At 35.3% G+C, this 18,972-nt stretch overlaps 1 protein-coding gene across 1 annotated transcript in view; it reads right to left on the bottom strand.

Moving 5' to 3' along the window:
• Nucleotides 1–3,490: 3,490 nt before the first annotated feature.
• LOC147064266 (uncharacterized) overlaps nucleotides 3,491–18,972 on the bottom strand; it is a 178,153-nt gene continuing 162,671 nt past the window's right edge. Inside the window, exon 3 of the mRNA XM_085958529.1 lies at nucleotides 3,491–5,243. Within this exon, the coding sequence (XP_085814655.1) occupies nucleotides 3,616–5,223 (1,608 nt within the window). The 5' untranslated portion in view covers nucleotides 5,224–5,243 and the 3' untranslated portion in view covers nucleotides 3,491–3,615. The remainder of the gene's footprint in view (nucleotides 5,244–18,972) is intronic.

Here is an 18,972-nt window from a genome sequence, read left to right as displayed (position 1 = left end):
GTAACCAATATTATCTGCATTTTGTATTCTCTTCTTCTTGTTGTCTTTAACAAATATGTTGACTGACAAAGTTTAGTGTGCACTATTTATGTCAGATCTTAACAGCCTACCTTCACCGTTCGACAAAGGTTTTCCATCTGAGGTGTAACACAGAAATATTCATTTGTTTATGGACAGATGTATCTTGGTATGTACCAGGAATAATGATACCTACTCCAGTATCGGTATTTTGTCGCCTCGCTGGTGAATAGAGGTTTTCCACACAAATTTCATAATCGGTTTTTTCATTTTAAATGGTTATACCAAATTTTATGATGGTCAAGAGAAGTAAGTAATAATTTGACAGAAACGTGTTTTTGTTATAGGTACTAATAATTGCTACGATAGGTAAACTATGGTAAGTCCATATTGACAATTTTACAGGGGAGACAAATTAGTGATTTCTTACACATTGAATATATTGTATTTTTTTGTGATACGAATTAAGGTATCGACATATTTGTTCTAATATATTATATTCTTTGTTTCATGTTTTTAATAGATTTCAAAAATGTTTTTAATTATTTTTAACGCTCAAAACAGATTTATTTTAATTTACACATAAATATGAAATAATTTAATGTTTTTCTTTGTTATTAAATACATTATGATTTACAATTTATCATGTTATAGGCGACGTAAAATAAAATTTCAATATGGTATTAACTCATTCTTACCAAACTTGGACTTAGTGTATTAGTTATCACAAGACTTAACATTTTAAAATGCCCATATTTTTGAATTTTGCAGATGAGGAACACGTCTACTCGCCAACAAGGCAATGATTTAATCAACATGTATTTTGTGAATATCAAAATTCAAACATTTTTTTTGCCACAGGTAATTAATATAAATAGTAATTTTTTTTGATGATCTGGTCTGGAATTTTATATACCTGATTGCTTGGAAAAAAAACTTAATCATTTTTAATAAAATCAAAATATTCTTTCTTCTTCTTCCATGGTTATTATTAAATTTGTATACCAAGATAGGAAATTAAAAATATCGTAGGAAAGTCAATTCTATCCATTAAGGCAGGAGGGTACCTATATTTTAAGCATAGTTTTCAAAAACATTTTTTTAGATTACATGTCACTTTCACCATTCGAACTCGGTTGTAAACCTACTCACATATTTTTATAATGCATATAAGTTTAAACGGGTCTAGGACGATTTGGCGTCGGGACAACTGGACGCCACGCAGTTCGAAAATAAATAAACATTAGGTAATTATACGTACTTTAAAAAAAAATATTTAGTATTATTATTTATATTTGAATTATTACATTATGATTTACTAGTTTGTGAGAATTTGAATATGCACACGTAAATAATGATTTAATCGTGCATAATGTTAAGTTCCAACGAAAAAAGAGTTTTTTATTTTTATATAAAGCCTTTGGCATGGTAATTCTCAATCCGCAAAAAAACATTATGTTATGAGTAAAATGAATTAAAACTACTACGTAGTAGATAGAAACTGATTAAAATTCATCGTCTATATTATGTTTACGTGTCTACGACAGTGCGGCGTCCAATTGTCCTGGCGTCCAGTTGTCCCATTCCCGTTTAAACACTATTGAGACGATTTCACTGGGTTAGGACTAAGAAATGCCAACTTAGTGATATTAATTAATATCTGTGCAGTTTCCTAACTACCAAAGCATTCATTCATTTGATAAAAGACTCCTTCTATATAAGTAGGTAATTCAAATTCTCTTGGTAAAATGGAATTACAATTACTAACAATACCTTCCTACAGAATGTTGTCAAGTTTAGTCGCCAGTGAAATAGTCTCAAACGCATTTAACCTAAAATGAAATCCAACCAAGATAGCTTACCATCGCATACCTACTAATTATTATGTCTTGAAAAGATTTACCCTGATTTTCAGTGAGGAAAATGCTCACAGGTCTTAAAAAGAAAGTGAACTTACATTGGTAAGGCTGAATATTGGAGGAAAGTGTGTAAACTAAGATTATTTTCTAAATATTATCTGTCGATACAATTTAATTATTCATTATTACAATTTACAATAAAATATAACTACAATCTTTAATATAATACTCTATATTCTTTCCATACTTTCTTAATTTAACTACACCTATTACATTTTTATAGAATCATTCTCTCTTATTCCCCCCCGATGGTGCCAATATAATAAAATATATAGATATTATTGAAAATATTAAGAATAATAATTAATAAATTTAATTTTGTACCTAGTCCCTATTTGACGATAGGTACCTAAGCATCATTCATATAAAAAAAAAAAATTGAATTCTGCTACACAAGTTAATAAGAGTTTATATTTTTTCCCAGACGTTGTTGGATGTGTATAAATCAATATATAAATCGTTTGCCTATGATGTTGAAATGTATTTTTAATAATTTACTCAACATTCACAGATTTCTGTTTGACAGCGACAGCCATACTATATACCTACCGTCCGCGTTGCCAAATAGCACATTCCAATTGTACTACCGGACAACAAGATCTCGTCGATAACAGGAAGTCGCTGTAGTCGCATATAGAAAACTTCTCAGTGACGAACCTGTCATGGCGGCAACGCATGCTTAAATAATGTATCGGCTCTCTTTTTAGATGTGACTCCTTTTCTTCTTCGCAATAAACAAAAAAAAAACACTAATAATAATTCTAACATCACTCCTGATCGTTTTACACATATTGTTCTTATAAAAAGCATTAAATTACGTAAATTGATAGATCCGTACACCACGGAAGCGTAAAATGAAATGATGAATTTGGGGGCGTTCCGCATTTGAAAATGGAAGTGCGATTATCTGTACATGATGGGCTTTGTTAGTTCACAATTTTAATACGTGAACAAGAAGTTCTTGTTCGACAATAGTGCTGTTTATTTCAAATAATAGAATTTTGATTGCTAACCTTCCAATGTAAATCGGTAAAATTATCAATCATTACTATTTTCGTTTGTTACAATAATTTTATAGTAAATTAAATAAAATTATATATTAATTATGTAAAAAACACTTTAATAATAATGTCTAATAAATAATAAATTGGTAAGTTTTATTTACGACGAACTAACTGTACCTACCTATATCTGGTTGCATTAGAAGTTAGCAACGAAAACTCTCGTGAAAAAGACGGCATTACCATCAAAACGCGCTATTCCGTACCATGGCCGGTTTAAAGCATGGCTGTGTTGAAATCTACTAGGTTTTCGAGTGGACCGAGACCTGCCTGGGTTATAGAATCAAAATATATAATAAAGATTATGGTACTATTATATTGTTGTAGGTATATCTACAAACATTGTCCTATTTTTTAAACGTTACACATTTTCCTAGAAGTTAAACATTTATCGTACACCTAAAAAATTACAGCCAACATTTTACAAACAGTAGTCAATTAATTACATACATGATATTCCTACTTCCTAAATGTCATCGGTAAAAAAATATCTATATGTGCGCTATAGCAAATGCGATATGTGTACCCTCATTTTCCTCGCAGATGTAGTAAATTATTTTATATAATAACAGTCACGTTTAAAACAGTATCTAAACTACTTCGATGCACTAATTTGATTAGAAAAGTGTCTCTTGCGATCGCGAGCAACGCTCCGGATTCAGAGGCGAGGGGCTCTGAGGAGTGTACTCTCCGCACGACAGCCCCGAAGAGCCGGCTCCCGATCCCGGCGTCCGAGGCCTGCAGCCGAGCTCTACGTCTTGCGATCGCGAATGACTCAGCACATCCGATTTCGCTCCCATTAAAACTTCCGCAGGGTGAAAGGGCAGCGGAAACATCTTCTTGGAAACATCGGGCTCCTCGGAAATGACGGAAGAGCCCATGCGACCGGTCGCGGCCACCGTCCCGCTAATGGTGGAGCAGCTCTGTCTGCCGATCACGGTCGGGTGGGACAGTCGACGGAGAGCTCTCCTCGTGATCGGTTTACTCAGGAAAGACTGGTGCTTCCTCACCAGAGGCGATCGTGACCCGTGGGAGAGCAGGGTGGCCGACATCGAAAGCGGGGGCGACGACGCCACCGGGATTGACTTCCCCACGATGTGTCTCGACCGGCGGCGCGGTCGCAGTTCTCGAGTCTCGTCGGACGGATGTCCCCTGTTTCTGTACGTCACGCTCTCGTCGCTGTCGGTCGAGAATTGTTCGATCTCGTCATCGGTGTCGAGGCAATCGTCTTCGTCCATGAATACCGAATCGGAACCGACCGAGTGAAGGTCGCAGTCCTGATAGTCAACGCTCAGAGAGACGCCGCAACTGCCGATGGAAGCCAGCGGCGCCATCCGTCTCACGGCTCCGTTTCCCGCGCCGGAACTCAACCGAACCTGGGCTTCGGTTCTTTTTCTCGCAGGATTGAAATCGAGAATCGTATGCTCGCTTACGCACGGTGATAGTTCCGGAGTGGCTTGAATTACCTGTATATCAATAGGGTTGCAGACTTCGCCGGGGTCGGCGTCGTGCAACGTGTACCGGCGGCCGCCGCGCCCCCGGGGTGCTCTGGGCGCCCTGGGAGTCGGTGGAAGCGTCGGAAGCGCGCATACGATCGACGATCCCCGACGCTCTAAATAGGAACTTCCGGAGCTGGAGCAGGTGACGCTGCTGTATCTCCTAGACCCGCCCGGCACCGCCAGAAAGCGGTTGACGTACTCCGACGGAGCGGTGCAAGACGAGTCGTCGACGGCGTCGGTCATCTCCGCGTCGTCTTCGTAGAACGGCGGACCGCAGTCGAAGCCCAGCGCGGAAGCGGGGAGGCTGTCTCCGCGCATTTTGGTCAGGCGGCGCGGAGGAGCGAGGAGACTGCTGTAGCCCCCGCCGACGGAAGAGAATCGAGGGACGCGGGACCGCGGCGGCCACGGGGGCCAAGGCGACGGTCCGCTGAGGGAAAACCTGGCGCTGAGAGCCGCCTCGAGGGCGTACGCCAGCTGCCTCTCCTCCTCTTCGGCCTCCTCCTCCGCTACAGCAGCGGCGGCGATCTCCGCGATCTTAGGGTCCTTGAGCGCCTTGACGGACTTGCTCCTGCTCTTGTAGACCACGAGAAAGACCATGAGGCCGAAGAAGCCGCCGAGAGTGGCCGCGATGCGGATGCCGGTCATGACGTCGTACGTGGCGTAGAACTCGATCCGCAGCTGCTCGCGCTCGTCCGGCCCCTCCGTGCTGTTCTGAGCGGCCTCCATCGCTCCTCACGTGCGCATTCCTGAAACATTGTAATTCGCATTATTGATTATATTTATCGATAAAATATGTAATTTAAAACTGCAATAGGTTAGATCGATATAAATATAAAGGATTTCAAGTTATACATTTATTTATTTTGATAAAAATCAACTTTTTTTTTTAAATAAATATAAAATACATTAAAATATTTACGCTTTGTTAGAGAAATATAATAAAAAGATGGGATCCTTTAGCAAATTCCCATTTTGTTTCATTTATTTTTCATTTATTTTTTTAACATATTGTGGACATTACAAATTATAAGTTTAAGACGTTCACAACATGACATTTAGAAACAAAGATATATAAATATAACAGTATTACATAAAAAAAGAGATATATCAGTAGATGAATTAGATAGGTACAAGGAAGTACACCGGATGAGTTAAGCAGACCCTATTTTAAGAATTTATAAAACAACATCCACCTAAACTCATTCTCACGTAGGTGGAATATATCAACACCCGAAGCAATTTCGTTGAATATAGTTATCACTCTCCCAATTGGCATTACCAGTGGCAGGTTGGTTCTGCACCTTGGGAGAATAAACAACTGATGGTCTCTATTTCTACGATAGTTATCAGGGACACACAGGTCAACACTGCCCAGAATGGCAGAGTTCTCATTTATACCTTGTATAAGTCGAAAAAAATACGTAGCTAAATAAAGATTTCTTCTAAATTGCAGACTGCAGTATGTAAGCATGCCTAAGAGAAAGTCAGTTGGATAAAGCCACGGATAGTATCCATACAACCTCAAGTAAAGGAGTCTCAAGAATTTCTTCTGTACCCTCTCCACCATAAGGCCATACTTCAACTGGTGCGGTGCCCAAACAATAGACTCACTCTCAAGTCTGCTTCGAACTAAAGAATTAAATAAAAGTTTTAATACCGTAATATCTGAAAAGACCCGGGAAGTACGCATGACGAAGCCCAACATTTTAAGCGCTTTGTTACAAATGGTAACTATATGGCTAATAAATGTTAGTTTACTCTCAAACGTAATGCCAAGATCCCTTACAGATGATATTCGTGACAGAACTCTGCCATGCATCGAGTATTGGAAAAACAACACTTTTGAGGCTCTGGTAAACGATAAAAGATTGCATTTATCAATATTGAATTCTAGTTTGTTACGCCTGCCCCAATTTAATACATTATCTATATCAAGTTGGAGCTGACGACAATCGTCCAAGGTGACAACTTCCAAAAAGAGTTTCAAGTCATCAGCGAACAACAAAAACATAGCATTTTTTATTACCAATGCTATGTCATTTAAAAAAATCGTATACAGCAACGGCCCTAAGTTTGAGCCCTGGGGGACACCAGAAAATGTGTAAAAGGTCTGTGACTGATAAAGGCCGTACGATACGTATTGTTGACGGTTCCTAAAATAACTCCTGAATAGCTTCAAAAATCGACAAAAATCCGACAATCCAATAAGTTGGAGTTTTTCCATCAGGATGTCATGATCGACCTTGTCAAATGCTTTCGAGAAGTCATTGTAAGAACAGTCAACCTGGTGGCCTCTATCCAGTGCCGATGACACATAACGGTAAATACCATCAGGTTAGTTTCCGTTGATCGGCCTGCTCTAAATCCATGCTGTTCATTTATTATAAATGACTCAATTTTTGGAGAAATCATGTTGTGCATGATCATCTCAAGAACTTTTGCTGGTGCAGAGAGAACAGCTACCGGCCTGTAATTCTCCACTGATGACTCTGTACCACTCTTAATCTTGTTAATTTAATGTTTGTTTGTTTGTAATGTTTTAATGTGTTATCTGTGTATATTGCCACCTCTAAAATTCTGCCGCCCGAATTCAGCGCACCCCCAATACCCCCGCTTGGCACATCCCTGAATATATAATATAACCGAGTGGCGAAGGGTGGAGGTAAGCTATTAACATCTGCCATAAATAGTGCACACTAAACTTTGTCAGTCATCCGTTTTTGTTTTTATTGGAATAAGACTACAATTTACAGATGGTGTTGGTTAATTTTTAACATTCAATTGAACCCTGCAAAACCAAGCCATAATAGATAATAGTCAAAAAATACTCGTCTATCTATAAAAAAACAAAAATTATGCAATCAAAACATACTCATGACTTTGGATATTTTATAGATCGAAAAATATTTTTAATCTATTACCTATAGTTTGGTTTAGGCAGGGTTTAATGAATTTAAAAAATGAACCAACAATATGTGTCAATTATGTATTCGTAATTCAACGAAAACAAATAAGTAGGATGAATGAGAAAGTGTGTACAATTTTTTCGTATTGCCGAAATATTCCAAAAATATTATGGTTTGGTTTAGGCAGGGTTTAATTGATTTTTAAAAACTAAACACCATCTGTAAATAATTGTAGTCTTAGTTCAATAGAAACGATTACGTATTACTAACAAACTTTAATGTGCACTATTTATGGCGGATCTTAACAGCCTACATCCACCCTGCGCTACAGATAATTTCATTACACCAGGTTATAGTATTCTAGATTCTAGAACACGTATATTGAAAAATCACTGAAAACACGCAGAAATGACTCGGTAGGGGATAGATAGCGCTTTTCTAATAATAATTTAAACAACCTCAAAAAACCGACCCTATTCTGCGCAATTGCTACCTAGATATAACCAGCACTTTTCAACCCTTATTACCGCAAAGGTATATTCGTTTTTTGTGGTAAGTTTTCCTTGCCAGCACCTGAAATATCTCTCATGGGCATAGTTTTGCTGGGGATATTTCTAGATCTTACATATACATATATATATATATATATATATATATAAACACACCGACGTAGGTGCTAACTTTATTGTAGGGCGAAAAAAATCATCATAGTGAAAATCTAGAGGATATAGGTATCAGCAGAGAGGATTGTCAGTTTTTGCTTGATACGTAGACGACAAAAACCATCTAGAGAGATAGAATATAGAATACTAGAGTGGTGAACGTCGTCTTTACTATACACACAGTAGTGTAGTGTAGTAGAATGACTCTTCAGCAGTGGTAGGCTTATGAACGTGGATGCCCGAGGCACTGACCGATTTTGAGGCCCCCAACTTTAAAAACAAAATAAAAACAACGCACCTAGTAAAAATATCAAGGTATCCCTTTCCTATGATCACATCCAGTAGGCAAGTAAAATTAATTATTTTTGAAGTAACAGCATTTTGTTTGTGTGTACATATGTATATATTTGAGTGGCTATGTTATAGAGCAACGGTGGCGGACATATGACACGCGTGGCACGCGAAAGAATCTTAGATGAAATCAATTCTATAAAATAAATCTGCATTTTTTACAAGAGAATATTGGCTATTCTTCATCACACACTTCATCACCGCTTGAATCGGCCGGACGGTCGTCATTGTGACTCCAATGAACAAGCATTTTGTGTAAATGGGTTGACACCAGTAAATGTTTTTGGGTGGTCATAGATTCTAATTATTGTAAATGTATGACAGTCGCATTTAAATAGATTTTCACTGGAGTGTTTTCAAGTTATGTAATTTCTAATAAAAAAGAGTATCTGATGTAAATTGCTTGTCATCAGTTTTTTCAACAGCATCGTATTTTTGGGTGGTTATACCGACCTACGACGGCCGCGCGGCGCAAACGTCGGACTATAATAACGTCGTGGGTACCAGGTTCGAATCCTGGGTCTGGCAAGTACATATTGTTTTTCAATTTGTGTAGAGTCAGAGTATGGACCTAATAGGTTGAGCAAGTGGCTAACATCCATTTCTCGTACAAACAAAATCTGTTAATACAACAACCTCCACTCTGCGGAAGCCCATTTATGATCTTATTAGGATTGGACTGGTAAAAAAACCGTAAATTCTGAAATATCGTAGGTATTTGTTGCCGCTTTTCCTCGGTTTTTCTAATGAACATTTGTGTTTAATTTGTCGAATCGTGTGCTTGTATAATAACAAACATGTCATTAATAATTATATTAATTATATTTTCATTTCTTAACAAACATGTCATTTAATTGAGGTTTCACCAATATGTGTCATATTATTGCACAATACTTAACAAAAAATATCGCATCTAAATTTGTTTTGTTATTTTATTATTTTATATTTACTATTGAGACGATAGGGCGGAAATAAAAATATATATTTCCTTAAATTTATAATAACCAATTAATACTACTAATAGGCACATAATCCGATTCCTAATTTATAATTTATCCCCAATATAAGACATTGGCACGCCACTCATTATTATGAATATTTTGGCATGTAAGCATTAAAAGGTTCGCCATCGCCGTATAGAGTCTTTTTATGTTAGTTACAGGCGTTTTTTATGCTCTGGGTATAGATTAAATTAATATTTTGGGTAATATTTTATATCTAATTTGTGATTAATATGAATATTTTTAAGAGTTTGGTATAATCTAATAATTATACCACTAGTTTGAACTTTATCGAGGCCCCCTTTTAAATCTACTGACATATTTGTCAAGTTAAAAGTTTTCAATAATACCTACACGTCGTGAACGTAATAAATAATGATCACTTAATCGCGTCCAACGAATTGTATATTATAATAATAAGCATAAACCCCAAGGATCGATCCAAAATTACATCTCGCGATCGGGGGTGATCGGAGCAGACGATCGGCGTGAGTCGTTGGATCTGATTACTGATTAAATCTGCAAGTCTGCCATTGTAATTTGAGCTTTATGTGAGTATTGCAAGCATTTTAGTTCCCTGATTCACGACTCCCCCTAAACGTGTCGCACTAATGACCCGTGAGAGGCTAGTAAGTCTTGTAAATATCTTAGAAGGAAAAAATGCTGGACACCTCATTAAAATTAATATAAGTGTTCACGAAGACTTCAGATTGTTCAATGGGTTTACAATAACATCATTTTATTATTAATGATTTTTAATATAAATCGACCAATTCTTTGGTCTGTCTTTGGTCAACCTCTGGATATAGTCTCTGTCTTTCTTATTCTCTTTCTTCTGGTACGAGTATTTCAGACTCAATAAAATTATTTGTCTATGAGCTACTGCATCATCCTCATGACTTTGCCATCGCTGAACCCGTTCATTTGTCAAATGGAGACGGTTTGCTGATAGTTCTTCCTCGTCCATAGCGTTTCCACGTTTTGATTGAATGTGTATTTTACCTAAGGTGCTAGGTACTAATTACCAAACAACCTTCAAATCTTTTGGATAACACATTGATTTCTCGATACACACTCGATTATGCTTTTACCGCACCGTAAGGATCTGTAAAACTATTATGAGAATATCATTTGTTTTCCTTCACGAACCGATTACAATAAACAATTTTATTCGTCCAATTTTTCAAATACAGAATTTGCGTTTATGTGTAGGTATATGTTTAACACGTCTTTTCATATGTTTTTTCTCATACGTTACAGATAACAATTGAAGACAAATATTATAATATATATAAGGTAATTAGCAGCTTTTTATCAGATACCCGAAATCGTTGATTTTATATTATATAGGTACTATATTATTGTTATTTTGTCGAAATGTTAATTATTCATCCGCAACCTCCATTGATTAATTCCGCAGGAGACACTCGCAGCTGTATTCTGCGACCATTGTTATCTGCTCTTACGTGAATAATTGAAATCGATCGCTACTCTCCTACAAATTCTATTATGGAGAGGAAAATTCGTTATTTTACCTCCATTATTTTACAGTAAACTGCTTTATCGACTGTATAAAGAGACCAAAATTATGCATTACCGAATATTATGATCCTACTGATTTTTTGTAAGATCAAGAAAATTATATAATAGATGTGTTTCGATTAAGAATACAAAGCACCGAAATGGATGGATGAAATGGAAACATTGTTTATGATTGAACATGTTAATGAAACGTTACGTTAATCATGTAATTATGAGTCTTAACCAGAACTTATGATTAAAAATTCTCATCTGGAGAACTCTCCATTCTTGAGAATATTTTTTATTCATGAAATTTCGAGATTCTTATTTTTAAAGTCGATATAAAAATATGTTACCTTTGAAACAGAGAAGATCTAAAAAATTAGTAAAGAAAATAATTTGAAATTTCGACTCTCGATAATTCTTGACAGAGTAACTAATCAACTGAGAACACTCAAAATCTAAAAATTCCGAGTAAATAGAATTCTCGAAACCCGAGAATCTAAAGAAGTTGGTAATTCTAGCTTTTCAACATCTAATTCGTAATGTAAGTACGGTACAAGGTATTATTGTGAGTTTAATTTTTTTTGACCATTTCGATAAAATGTCCTTTCTTGAGCAAGTTAGCGGCGAAAAAGTGCTAATTTAATTTCTAATAATTACATTTTGTTTGAGGTAAGTATTTCAAATTCCAATGTAACTGGCATCTATATCTACATTTAAGAATTTAATATTCTTAAATTGTGTGCATTCGGTATTGAATTAAAAAAATGTAAGCTTCTACTTTCCGTTGATATGTTGGTCATAAAACAAAATTTTACTGTTAAAAACAACGTAATAATTTTTGAATTGAATGAATTGGAACATCACCTTTCATTTTGATCTGCAGATTATGGTGACAAATTATTTAAAAAAAAAAATACTTCGAAATTCCACAATTACAAAAACATAATATGGATAGATGAAAATAACTACATAAATAATGCCAATAAACATGTTTGAAAGCCAATGAATCTGTTCGTCACTATTGTACACTGTGGTTTTGAGATGATCCACGGAATACCGACGACCACTTACATGCTCAAGTAGAACTCAGGCGTTATATTGCAGACATATTATATTCAAGAGATTATGTTAATTTATCCATATAAATAACAGTGATTTAAATAATGCGTTGAGCCCAGAAGTTTTACTGGTTACCATACGGATGATTTTACTGTCAAGCCATGAAGGCGAGAGTAATATTTAATATTATTCTAAATCAGGGCTCGAAATGGACCAGAGCGCACCTTGAGACCACTACGTCTGGTGGAAAAAAATTAATTGCGCTCAGGTTCGTGGTTTTTAATGAAAATATTTGTATTATTTTATTTTACACAATATTTCTTAAAAGTTTAACTCAACGGACGTCGCCATTGTGAAAACAATATTTATCACATCGTACACCTCTATTTCCAAAACCAATAATAAGTTTTTGTGTTATTTTGCTGCAAATAATTTTTAATCGATTTCAATTTCAGCGTTCAGACATTTTTATGGGGTGTTCATCACAAAAATCAAAATCTCTTCCACTAACAGTGACGTTCCGTGGGAGTAGGCAGATTGAGCGTCGCTTGGGGACGGCAGTTACTCGAAGGGCGGCAAATCGAGGAGAACCATTTGGTATATACCCAATATAGAAATAGCTACCTAAACTTAGTAATAACGGAAAAATCTTTCCATTAAAAAAATCAGCTTACTGGTAATATGGTTTTTTTTATTTTAATCGTTGAGTGTTATTGATGAGTATTGAGACTATTAATAAAATAGTATATTTATGATTAAAAGTAGGTGTATATTAAATAAATACCAAGAAAATATATTTTGTTTACATGTTCTACAATAATAAATAGCATGGTGAAAATGGTCTGAAAATAATAAATCGTGTATGCACAAAATGGCACAAAACAAGTGTGCCAGAAATATCAACCAAATAGGGTGTCAGACTGGTGATTTGGGTAAATGTCTATCTTGATTATATTATATTTATTCCCCTGTTATATGTAAATTTAATTTTGTATGTTTTAGTGGTATATATTTTGATAGTAATGTACATATTATACAACATATTTCTAAGATATTGGAGTAATGAAAGGATGATAAAAAATGGGGCGGTATTTTACCGCTGCCTAGTGGCGGCATTTTATCTAGGGACGTCACTGTCCACTAATGCGTGATAACTGATAACATAACCAAAGCGTTACATACCCACGGAATAATAATAAAATTAACAATTGATAGAAATATACATAAATGTTGATAATAATAATTATAATTTCTAATTACTTAATTAGTTTTGTACGATTTCATAGGATAATCCCGGATTTCGTCTTCGACATATTTAATGTATGTGGTATATTATTGTATATTATTATGAAATTAATTTATTAAACAATCATAAATAACACATAATTAATTTATAAGTATGTACAAAGCAGAAACGTCCCATGGCGGTAAGCAGACCATGCACTGCTTATGGTCAGTAGATAGAAAAATAAAAAAGAATACTATCACAGTATTTTTGTTTTACAAATGGTACTAGCAAAATCTTCAATATATGTGCATGTTAGAAATCATTATCATCAGCCTGAATCCATCCACTGCTGGATGAAGGCCTCTCCAAGCTGATTCCACTTCTCTCGGTCCTGTGCGTTGCGTTGCCACGTACTTCCGCAGAACTTTATCATTTCATCGATCTACCGGCCTCTAGGTCTACCTTGCAGACGTTTTGTATCTCTTGGATACCACTGGATGACTAAATTTTTTCAAAGATTGTCCCTTCTTCGAGCTATGTGTCCAACCCATTTCCATTTGAGTTTTTTGCGAACTCTATTACATCGCAAACCCTTGTCTGTCTCCTCATCCATTCATTCCTCTTTTTGTCCTTTCGCGTTATGCCCAGCATGCACCTCTCCATACCACGTTGTGCTACTCTAAGTTTCTGGATCTCTCTTTTACTTAGGGTCCATGTTTCACACGCATATGCATACGGTAAGCACACACTGGTTGAACACTTTGCGCTTTAGGCACAGTGGGAGGTCATTTTTGAAGACATTATTCAGGCGGCCAAAAGCACTTCAGCCTAGCTGGATTCCTCTTTTCAAATCCATTTCATCAAATATACATCCATCTATAGACACTTGTTGTCGCAGATAGATGTAGTTTTTCACCTGTTCGAGCTGAGTGCCATTGATTTCGTCTTTGTTACATTTATTTTCAAGCCTACTTTGTTGCTTACTTTAGCAAGTTCCTGCATTCTGCTGGAGGAAGAAGTATTAAGACATATTATATTTAACGTAGGTATATAACAAAACATCAAGCACATTTTAATATTTTCGAAAAATTATCGTGTGGCTCCGGTTCGTAAAATTTTCTATTTCGAGCGCTGCGCTCAATAATAATAATTTTACTCTTCTTCGGAAATAATAAAACAGTTGGATTATTTAACTTTTAAATTTACCCAGATAATAAAGTGATAATATTATCCGCCCTTTAGAAGTGATTTTTGAAATTGAGCAAGGGATGAATGACGAGCATGCAAAAGCTAAGAAGATAATCCCATCTGGAGGTAGAGAGGTTAAAGGGAGAATAACGTTAAAATCATTTTCAATATCTCGAATATTTCTTTGTAAATTACGTACATAGTGACTTAATATGCCTGCAAATTATGTAGCCATTTTTTTACGTAAATGTTAGAAAGCATTTTATTCCATAGTTTGATGTTTACCTCTTTTGGGTTGAGTTAAATTGAATTAGACGTCGTTTTCAATCAAAATAATATTGTCTTTACATAATATGGGTCCGGTTTAATCCGCAAACGGTTTAAGATACGTGATGATCTCTCATTGACTTCAAAACCCCTGAGATAATAACCAACCTTTAGTTGAAATATATTATAAATTTATTTAATTGTCGTAAACATATCTACGTACCGTATACGTTTAAGTAATATGTTTCAGATAATGTGGTTTTTTATAAAACGTTTGATCCCCTCCTGAGTGTTAAAGATATAGTAAGTACTTAATAAATTTGTTGGAATGTTTTATTACACCTATAACCACAGAATGTGCAAAATACTAATCTGTCTACGATTGACGTCGTTTTTACCTGTATTATCGAAAACAGGTATTTGCCATTTACGGTCGAATAGGAACTGATAAGTAATAAATACTTCATTTTATAAAAAACCTTATAAATGATACTCTTTTGCGTTCTTATTTTTATCATTCAAAATTGCTTAACTTTTGAAAACACAATATGGAAAATAGTCACTGACCATTTTTCTTTTGTGGCAAACAGTGGTATCCGTTTTCGAATTTGGCCAAAACAGGTCTTGTACCACATTGACTGTAGAATTTAATAATAGTTTTAGAGGTACTTATGTAAAATAAAAGAAATATGGAGAATAATATGATTAATTGGTTGACAAACAAAGTTTTTTGATATTTAATTAAATAATTTCAGTGTATGTTGGGTAAGTTTGAATGATTTTTTTTTTATTAAATAATATAAATACTATAATGAAAAATGTTTAGGGGGATCCATTTTGTGAGCGAGTTCAAAAGCAATTTTTGAGACTCCTTTACTTGAGGTTGTATGGATACTAACCGTGGATTTATCCAACTGGCTTCCTCTCGGGTATGCTTACGTACTGTAGCTTAAACACTAGACGATATTTATATTTGGCCACATATTTTTTCCGACTAATACGCGGTGAAAATGAGAACTCTGCCATTGTTGGTAGTATTGACCTGTGTGTCCTTGATAACTATCTTAGAAATTCTCCCAAGATGCAGAACTAATCTGCCATTGGTAATGCCAATTGAGAGGGCAATAATTCTGTTCAACGAAATCACTTCGGATATTGACATATTCCACTTGCGTGAGTAAGAGTATAGGTGGTCATTGTTTAATAAATTCTTAAAATAGGGTCTGCTTAGCACATTCGGTGTACTCCCTTGTATACAATTTATATTTTTTTGTATTTACACTTTTCTACTGTTTAATAACTTTTATCATATTATAATATGTACTGTTTTAATAATATTTCTTTGTTTCTAAATGTCATGTTGTGAACGTCTTAAATTAATAATCTGTTCACTACCTATATGAATTTATATTGATTTTTAAGGCAGCATGGTAACAAAATCTAGCAGGTGCAAATAACTTTCCTATTTACCTTGCCCACTACTTATAGCTTCTCGTCTTTTCGAACATGGAATACCACACTTTTCCATGCACATTCCCATACATAGACACTCTGCAATTTGAGTCTAGCAACAGACACATGACCTGCAGATATAACTAAGAGAGTTCACCTAAAAATTATTACGAAACGTGATTAGTGTACGTTTGTGTAGTCAGCGCTGTCTTATCTTTCACACACGCCGTATCAGAATATTAAATCTAACATTGGATCCCCAGATAGTTCCATCAATTTATGAGTATCACGGATTTTTCAGTGACCACAGATCTTGTGTGTCGTATGATGCCGATATGAGAGGGCCATTCCGCTGATACCGAACAATAACAAATATATTTATTTAATATTTATCTAAGTATTATTCATTGGAACTCTCAGACGAAACAAGCCAGGATATACGGAGTGGAAATTATATAGGAAATGTTTTTATTTGGATTTATTGCACAATATTCATACCATAAAGTTTTGAATAGGTACCTACTCATAATATTATAAATCACAAATTTCTTATAATCAATTATTTTACCATACTAATAACTCTCAGAGTTGTTGAAATCAGAACGGCTAATATAAACGCGGTAGTATATATAGCTACAATGTAAAATGATCAAATGATTTTAATAGGGACCATTTTAATTAAAAGTAAGGGCAAAGTACCTACGTAACGGAATCAATTGTGGAACTGAGAGGTAAAACTAACTTATTGGTAAAAAATGAATTTATAAAAGTGAAATTCTGTTACATTCTTGTCCACTATTAATTTTTTTAGCAATTGTATTATTGTGGTGTACATTGGTATTAACAAACTTACTGTATTCTGATCTTCAGACGAATTTGGGCATCGCAGAAGTGAATAGAATATATATTTTTTTTTGTCGAGAGTGGGGGGGGGGAGGTAACAAAATCATGATCTTGGACATGCAGACGCGCTCACAAGCCCCCAACCCAGGAAAGAAAAGTCTTCTTCTGTCAAACATCCTTCTTAACGGGTTGCCCACTCTCTTCTCGGCATTCTACGAAACGTAAAGCACGTGTCAGTGGAAGATCCGTGACAATCATAAATTGGAGCAACCATCTGGGGCATCCACTATTTACTTGAATATTCTGACATGGTATGTCTATAAGACAAAACAGCGCGAACGACACGAATGGACACTAACGATCTTAATAAATATAATTGTTAGGTCACTTTGTGGATGCGAAAGGTCGCAATAACTCGTAGATTGACTGTAATAACTGCAGGCCAGACCGCTAGACTCATGGTGCGAAGTATCTGTCAGTGGTTGAATCGACGAGAAGCTATCTCTATACTACGCACTAGGCGGGGTAAATGCAAAAGTCTGTGGAACCCACTAGATTTTGTTAACCTCGTCGCCTTAAAAATTTTACCGTATCAGTGCGTGCCTGTGGACGTGTTTCGTACAATGTGTAATTTATATAGATATATACATGGCCAGGTAAATATACAAATGATAATAATATTACGTCAGAGTACCTGTTTAGTATTTTCTTTTTAATCCATACGCCAGAATTTGGTGAATGTACTCTTCCGCTACCCGGGTGCAGGAACACAATGAATAATTTGGAGGGCACGCTTTTGATGCCCTTATGTTTTTGTGTTATTTCTATCAACCAGTATTTTATGACGAAGTAATCAAAATAAACATTAGATTTGTTTCGTTATGCAGTGATTCCCAACCTTTTTTGTTTAGCGGAACACTTGGTAAGTTTTCTTGAATCTTGTGAAATCCATTTGTGATAAAATTATTTTTAAGATTTTGGTAGAATTTAATAACTTTATGACTTACCTATGTCTTATGATAATATTATATAGGTACTATATGTCTCAATTAAGTACGGCGCCTTTAGCATTGTGGCCACTGTGCACGGGCGCAAAACCCAAGAGATGTCTTACTTTTTTCAAAAAGATTTTTTCTATTGGTTATAATACATTTTCTCAGAAGTGTTTTCAAAATTATGTATGTTCAACTTTATGACTGTTTTTAACTGTTTCGAGCCCCCTCTTAAAACTTCTGACGAATCGGTTGTATCTTCTGCGTCGATTAAAATGCTGCTCTTGAGATAATACTAGATATATTAAACCATCATATAATAGAGATGTCATGGTAAAAATATAATGCAAAATATTGCATTTTTCCAAAATTACGAGTCAATTGCAAACTCCTTTGTAAAGTTTACCTGATATCTTTTTACTAAATACTCTTAGTAAACATAAAAAATTAATGGTTTTTACATTTTAATGGCTCAATTAAAATTCTAATCTACCCAGTGGTCGACCGTCGATCGCGATCGCGTTGGACACGTCTGTTATAGAGATTCAAATTTTTCAGTTTTTATATCACGTAGACAACGTAAACTCACGTATCCGTCTAAATAGTAATAATGAATGTAAAAATATACAAGTTACGTTCGGCGGGACCTTCGGTTTTCAACAAACAAGGGGGATAGAAACAAAATTCAGAAAGCAAATGAATTATTCAGATGTTGTCGAAACGGTGCGGTGTAAAATGACTGATGTGGGGAAAGGGTTATATTTTTTCACGTCACTAACCCAATATGTATTTGTATGGATTATAGAGCAATAGTTTCACTACAATATCATATGTTTTTCCCGACGTCACTGCAGTCAGGAAACAAAACATAAATGTTGTCATTATAATGGAAAGGCCAATCCCTAATGAAAAAAGTGTATTTAGTAGTATTGTTTTATTTGCCATTTACCAATAATTAATTTATATGTAGGTAGTGTTTCCATCGTAATAATACATCGG

Source organism: Rhyacophila brunnea, unplaced genomic scaffold, assembly GCF_057557595.1.
Source record: "Rhyacophila brunnea isolate RB1 unplaced genomic scaffold, BYU_Rbru_1.0 scaffold_8, whole genome shotgun sequence".
NCBI lineage: Eukaryota > Metazoa > Arthropoda > Insecta > Trichoptera > Rhyacophilidae > Rhyacophila > Rhyacophila brunnea.
Note: the sequence above shows the minus strand (reverse complement) of the source record. Positions and strands in the feature narration are given on the sequence as shown.